At 44.2% G+C, this 7647-nt stretch overlaps 1 protein-coding gene across 1 annotated transcript; it reads left to right on the plus strand.

The window, feature by feature from the left end:
* Nucleotides 1–5228: 5228 nt before the first annotated feature.
* LOC118163940 (ankyrin repeat domain-containing protein 9-like) lies at nt 5229–7243 on the plus strand. The gene has a single exon (XM_035321101.1). The coding sequence runs from the start codon at nt 5577–5579 to the stop codon at nt 6465–6467; it is 891 nt and encodes a 296-aa protein (XP_035176992.1). The 5' UTR covers nt 5229–5576; the 3' UTR covers nt 6468–7243.
* Nucleotides 7244–7647: the final 404 nt, after the last annotated feature.

Below are 7647 nucleotides of genomic sequence, written 5' to 3' on the forward strand. Positions count from 1 at the left end.
GATGACCAGCTGCAGGTCAGCAGGCTCTGAACTCCTTAAAATGTGGTGGTAGAAGCAAATTGTCACTGACTAAGTCATCACAAGCACCCTGTTCAAGGAAACCATTGTTCCAGTACAATTCTTTGAACAAAGCATCGGAGGCCTCAGAAGACACCGTAAATACTTCCTTAACAAATAGTGTTGTCGTGATAGTATGGCTGAAGATTGTTTTCAGTAGCTTCCAGCAGTTTATCGTGGGCTGACAACTGGAGACTGTAGGGATTAATGGAACTGCTTGCAACATGATTTTTTCTTTTGTAATGAATTCAATAAAATAGATTTAAAAATATGTTCTTATGTAAGGATACATTGGGATTCATCATGCTCCCAAGTGGCAGATAGTTTTCCTGCTCCTACAGCTCCTGCTCAAGCTGAGCTTTCTGAGAGTATTTGGCTTCTCTGCCCCTGAATGGGAAATCCAGCTGTGATGATACTGGCTCCACAAAATCTGGCTGTGAGGGTATTAGCTCTGCGAAACCTCAGCAGCTGGCAGGAGGAGATCTTCATCCTTTTTTGGACCATGGATTTTGTCAAAAGATGCAATGAAATTGATATATTCTGCAAAGAAGTTCAGTTTTATAGCCCTTGCATTTCCCCTACTAATATGCAGACATTAATTTTCTGACAAGCTTTTGTTTATAATGCTGAGACAACACTAGAACCACTAAGAATGTTCAGACAAATTTGTCATCATTGCATGAGGAATGGCACAACTGTCATTTTTTATTTATTTATTTGCCCACCTGCATGGTAGCAGAGCCTTAAAGTTGCAGCTTTGGTGTGGTGTCAGCTGCTGCCTAAGCAGAGAACAAAGACTTTAATGTTTAATGAAAAAAGATCTTATTTTGGAGATTGCCATGAATTTAACCTTGTTGATATTGTGTAGCAACAAATCATCAGGATAATTATGAGTTTTATAAAACAGCATTGCTTTTAATCAGTTTTGAAAGCTAAAAGTATTCAAGAAGTATGGTAAAACAGGGCATTGATACCCATAATCATCACGAAAAAAGAAAATGTTCAACAATATCAGACTGTATCATAGTCTCATCCAATCACAGGAAAAAACAGCATTTGGTTCAATGTATCTGTAGGCACAAACTGTCTGCAAGTGCTTTTTGTTCTTTAAACAGAGTTCAGCTGGCAGGTTACTTTTTGGAATAGGCATGGCAATCTGTCTATTTCTGTGCTGTTTGAGAGATAAAGTCTCAAATTAGGACAGGAATTGGGAACTGAAACAAATGGGCTCTCAGAAATGGGAGGTATGAGGATTTTTGGCATGCGGGCTCTATGCAATCAGGTCTCAAAAGTGCCTTTAAAAATGGAATAAAATAAGCCTTGTTATTTTCATAACTGATTAAATCTAGCTGACATCTCATCCTCCAGACACAGGTGTGCTATTTGATCTAACCTATATTTGAAGAGATGTAGGACATTCAGTGAGAGTTAGCAACATCTTCATCCCCCCTTTGGAGTTATTCCGGTATTTATTGAGTGCCTGCTCCCTACAAATGGGCAATTCCTCCTTGAGAGTTGACAGAGAAATAGCATGGAAATGGGTCTTGCTCCTGACCCATCTCAAGCCCAGGCTCCCCTGCTTCTTGTGAGTGCTCCGGGTCTCTGGCTAATGCACAGGTGAGGGTCTGAATGCAGCAGCATGAACAGTACGTGTGTCTAGATCACAGCAGTGCTCAACAGGCCACGTGTACATAATCCGAGCATCCTCATTTTGTCTCTAGATGGCTTTCCTACAAATATTGGATGAGACTGTTGCGTTTTAGGCAGTTATCTTTCACTTCCAATCTTCTGCATGTAAATAACCGTCTGGGGATTGATTTGTTCTTCACAGAGCATATCAGCTGGTCCCATTGCACGTAATTCAAATGCTTTCCAAACTGCTAAAGCTCTGCTTATTTTCATTTCCACTCTATACCATGTAGTCAGCGATGGCTTCATTTGCTGTTTGAATTCTGCAAACAGAAGTGAAATATTCTGCAATTCAGGACAAGTCTGTTTATAGATTTTTCCAACACCTCAAAGCCTTGTTTAGTCAGCTGGCTGACTTGGAGCTGGTAAATTGTGGTGCAGGGTATAAAAGAAATCTTTCATGCCCAGTAAAACCCACCTTCTGTGTTAGCTCTACTCTTCCAGTTTCTTCACACAAAGCTGTGTACTACTTTCTTTGTAACTGAGCAAGAAACATACTGTTGAAGTTTTTGACAGAGGTAGGATGCTGGAGGCAGTCCTAATCTTCCCCAAAGACTGTTCTTCTTTTCACAAGCAGCTTCTTCCTTGAAGATTTTTCATGTGTGTACCCAGGCAGAAACGTGGCAGGAAGGAGCTGAGCTCAGCTCAGATTAGCCGCTAGCCTCCCGGGGCCCCATGACGTGCCCACTCTGACCTTAAAGTAAAGGAACTGCATCATTCCCACCAGCCAATGAAAAGAAATCCAGAGATGGAGCTAACTAAAAACGGTTTTAGGGGTAGCAAGGAGGAAAAAGAAATAGTATCTTAATGTGCCCCATTTATAAAAAGGGAAACAAAGGAAGACCTGGGGACCAGAGGCCAGTCAGTCTCACCTCTGTGCCTGGCAAGGTCATGCATGGAGCAGATCCTCCTGGAAAGTATGCTAAGGCACATGAAAAACAGAAAGGATTAGTGACAGGCAACACGGTTTCACTAAGGGCAAATCATGCCTGACAGATCTGGAGACCTTCTACAACAGGGTTACAGCATTGGTCAATTAGGGAAGATCAACTGATGACATCTACCTGGACTTGTGCAAAGCGTTTGATCCTGCCATGCACAGCATTCTTGTCTCTAAAATGGAGAGTCACGGATTTGATGGATGGACCACTTGGTGGGTAAGGAATTGTCTGGTTAGTCACACTCAAAGAGTTGTGATCAAGAGCTTGATGTCCAGGTGGAGACCAGTGATGAGTGACATTCCTCACAGGTCTGTATTAGGACTGGTGCTGTTCAACATTTCTGACCATGACATGAACAGTGGGATTAGATGCACCCTCATCAAGTTGGCAGATGACACCATGTTCTGTGGTGGACTGCATGCATCCTGGACTGCATCAAAAGAAGCATGACCAGCAGGCTGAGGGAGGTGATTCTTCCTCTCTATTCCACTTTCATGAGACCCCACCTGGAGTACTGCGTTCAGCTCTGGGGCCTCCAGCATAAAAAGGACATGGACCTGCTGGAGCGAGTCCAGAGGAGGGCCACAAGGATGTTCAGGGCTGGAATACCCGAGGGCATTTTGTTTAGCCTCAAGAAAAGAAGGCTCTTGCCTGACTCTATAGTGGCCTTCCAGTAGGAAGGCAAAGGAATTGAGGTCTGAAGAGACCTAGCTTGTGCCACAGCCTACAGAGGTGAAATGTAAAAATTGATTTGCATTTTACTGCAGAATCATGCCCTGGCAGTCACCACACAGCACTGGCACCACAAAAGTGGTAGTACTTGGTGATGACCCTGCAATGGAAAGGAAGTGCTAGAGCAGTGGCAGAACAACTTTTGCCCAGATGACTGCCATTCAACGTGGATTTAACATCAGAGAAGATGACGGTGAGCCTGCCTGTCCTGGGATCAACGTGCCATGGATTAGATTGGCGTGGATGAGGCTACGTGGTACCCATTATGTCCTTTGAGAGTGCCTGCACACAACCCATATGAAGGAACCAGGATGCTGTAATTCCCCTCTCAGTGTACTAAACACTAACTTCCCTGTACAAACACATACCCTGCATCTCAATTTACCTAAACACCAGAGCAGATGTTTGAGGCAGTGAGGGTTGGTTAGTGTCTATAACCCCAGGGCAAAGGTAAGGCAATTCCTGGTTCAGTGTGCAGCCCCAGCTGTGAGCTGCTCTGGGTTAGCAACCTGGGAAACAAAATGTGGATTTCCAAGTGCTCAACTGCTGCCTGAGCTGAAGCACACTGAAATCAATGGGAACTTCCCTGTGCTCTTCAGTGTTCTTTGGATCTGCCCTTAAGCATGCACGTGGTTTATTACAGCCATGGATACAACTGGATAATAGCATGTGCAAGTGACTATTTAGCAGTATTTCCACGCATAACCACAAAAACAATGGACTAAAGCTGGACATAGAATCATTTATTCTAACAATATGAATCTGGCTCTAAAATTGAATGTTTAGGGCATGAACAACCAGAACCTTTGAAAATGGGAAGGTGTGCTAAATCTAGATCCAGATTTGCAAATGGCTATGGTTTTCTCTTTGGATGACCCCAGACATTTGGAGATGCTCAGATTTGATACTTGAACTCTCTTATTTAGTTTGAATATACTGTTGTCTCCTTCCTAAATAAAAAAAGAATTCTTGATTTGCTGCATTTTTCTGTTCTCATATCAAAATGGTGAGATACCATCCTACTGAAATCTGCTGTTTTATAAGATGTGTGGAAGTTCTCCTTCCTTAAGCATAAGTTGCAATGAAGGGTGCTTAATTCATTTACTTTCTATGAATTTAATTTTGGTCTGGCCCTTCTGCCTCATCCTATAGGCAGCCGCCATCAAGCCTTGGTCCTCTGCATCTTACCAGGGCATTACACAAGTCGGGTTGCTTAAACCCACTTCCCCCCATTACAGCTTGCTCTGATCTCAGTCCTGGAACGTGACATCTGAGAAATGCTTGGATCAAAGCACTCTATCCACCACTGTGGTTTGGCCATTAACCTTTTGTTTATGTCCCTGCCGTGCAATACAGAGGCACTTCAGATATTTCCTTGCTAAACAAAGGCAGGCATTTAAACTTGGCAATATACTTTGCAGCTCTGGGAATGGTTACTCCATACCCTGCTTGACTCCTTTCTCTGCAGAGATCAATGCTGGGATCTTAAACATGACTAATGCCTTATAGACAATCCATTAACATCAGTGTCTCCTAATTGGCCAGCCATACCATTATTTCTAAAATAGGGAGCCCTTCCTAATGCTACAGCTACCAGTGCCTTGATTTAGTGAGTATGTTATCATCCATATTACCAGCTGTGGAACATTTTAAACTGCAACATATTCTTTTTACTATTTACTAAGCTGTGTGTGTGAGTGACATACAAAAAATAGATGAATATTGCTGTCGTACTTACTGCAGCATATGAGCTGATCTGGTTAGACATGAAATGCAGACAGAAAACTGCCTCACCTCTCAAGCTAATTTTAGTCTCTCCCTGCTTTCTCTCTAGCTGTGTGTGTGTAAAATCGCTCACAGTCTGACAGCGTTCCAGTAACCTGCGCCACACACAGAGCAGGATATATTTACTAACCATCTGCTTGCATGGCATGGGTTAACCGAGCCTGTGGGATTGTGCTTACCTAAACAAAACCACTGCAGTGAGGGGAAAAACAATGAATGGGTGGAGATGATCAGCCCATGCATTCCAGCTAGTGCGGTCCAGGCAGCAATGACAGCCTGAAGGTTGCAGCAGCATCGGGATCTGCATTCCAAGTGCACAGATCTTACCATCTGGAGCGATTTTACGGGGAGCAGCTCTTTATTTGCTGAGCCATGGCCAGTAACCAGGCCAGCCTGCAGGACGATCAGAGCAGGCACTGCAAGTTCTTATCCTATATGTTCTATCAGGCTGTGAGAGATCACAAGCCTGTTTGGATGCTAGAAGACATGAGAACTATGGAATATTTTTACTGGGAGGAAAATGCCAGCCTAAGAACGTACTCACCTTCAGAAGCCCTTCTCTATGCAGTGGTGCATAACCACCTGCCTTATGCTCAGTATCTGCTGTCTCATTTCCCAGAGGAGGCTCTCAAGGTGCCTGGGGAACACTTCTGCTACTGCCCATCGTCTGCTCCCCACTTGGCCATGGCAGTCACATATGACAGGAGAGATATCTTGGGGCTGATCATCAAAATTGCACACAAGCTCCCCAGCTTGAACTCCTACATCAATAGGACTGGCTGCTTTCATCTAGAAGATGGGAAAACCCCCCTACACCTTGCCTGTGAACTGCTGAGGTCGGAGACGGTCCTCATCCTCCTTGGCAATGGAGCTTCTCCTAGGATAGAGGACAGTAAAGGACTTACCCCGCTGGATGTCATCCTGGAACAGATGTGGGACTCCAAAGTCAACGTGGCATCAAAGAAGCTCTGCCTCGACTACCTCTTGCTCTTCATGCCCAACCCACAATTTAAGATGCGGAAAGTTCTACGGGATCATCCAGAGCACTGGACAGCTTTGCTGGGGGAAGACAAGTTCAACAGCCTGGTGGGGAACACGCCTGCTTCTTTATATCTGCAAGCTATGCAAACTATTCTCCAGACTCTGCCTCCATCCCACTTCCCTAAAAGCATCCAGGAACTACCTATACCTCAGGCACTAAAGCCCTTACCATCTTATGGCAAAAAGCTAACAACAAAAAATGTGGTAAATGTTTTTCCTTGACTTTATTTGCTGGGTCTTGGATTTTCAAAGGCAACTTAGGGGACCTGGTCACCCAGCACCCTGTGTATTTTAGTGTTATTTTAATACTTATCCTATTAGGCTATGCTGGAAAATCCAATATTTTGTGAGAAGATTTTAAATGTTTGTGATTTATTTTTATTTATTTATTTTTTGATTGCAGGCACGGCACTTTTAAAGACAAAAGCCTTCCTTGTTTTCTGTTGTGCATGTGAAGGGTTAACTGTAGCTGAGACTGTGTTATGTTTGTTTTTTTTTTCAGCTGTCAGCTGGTATCAGTGTATCTGAATTCCCAATGTAACTGTCTCCTGTGTAAGGTACCTGGGTAAAAAGGAACAGCTCCTGCAGTAGGATTTTCAAAGGGTATAGCTGCAAGACTGTGTCCTACCCCTGGTAGGATAAATACTAGGAAAAAATACTGCTCTGTATGAACAGGACTGAAACGTCAGGTTTCCCTTCTAACAGTGATCCCGTATCCTCTAGTAACAACCAAGAAGTCTGTGGCTGATGCTGCAGAGATGTAAAGTTACTCCTGCAGTGTGTGATTTTAATGAGTTACCTGACGGTAGGTCATAGCATGGAGTGCATGCACTTAGAGAGGGCCGGGGGCTATATTCTGAGGGCCAAATTGGGACAGGCAGAAGAGCTAGTGGAAGGTATCCTGGCTCACATGGGAGTGAGGGGGTTAAAGGCAACCCAGCCCTGATGTCTCTACAAAGCTGTGCAGTGGGGAGGGAACCATTTTCCCTGCTGTCCAGTAAAAAAAATGCAAATCAGAGCAGGTCCACTGGTAGCCCTATCCTTCATGAGTGACATTATTTATCCTTTACTTGCATTTTAGGGGTGAATGTGTCTCCAGAAGTGATGTAGCTCACTAACTTGATATACCAGTGGGTCTCGGAGTCATGGGCACTTGTTACTTATCCAAACTGTGGGCATGACAACCTGCCATTCGAAGGTGCCACTTGTTGCCAGAGTATTTTTGTCACCTGAGTCTAGACAGAAGGCCTGATCCTGGAAAATACAAAGAGTTTCCAGTGATTTCTCTGGGACTGAAGGCAGGGGGTGATTGCAGCTTTCCAGGTCTGGGCTCTCATTGCAGGGCTGGGGATGCCCTGCCCAGGCAGAGTCCTGTCTGTTCAAGGCACTGGTCCTGCTCTCC

Source organism: Oxyura jamaicensis, chromosome 3 (assembly GCF_011077185.1).
Source record: "Oxyura jamaicensis isolate SHBP4307 breed ruddy duck chromosome 3, BPBGC_Ojam_1.0, whole genome shotgun sequence".
Classification (NCBI taxonomy): Eukaryota; Metazoa; Chordata; class Aves; order Anseriformes; family Anatidae; genus Oxyura; species Oxyura jamaicensis.

Bases quoted from the DNA above. Each gene is read 5' to 3' on its own strand.
- LOC118163940 (XM_035321101.1), top strand. From the start codon at position 5,577: ATGGCCAGTAACCAGGCCAGCCTGCAGGACGATCAGAGCAGGCACTGC.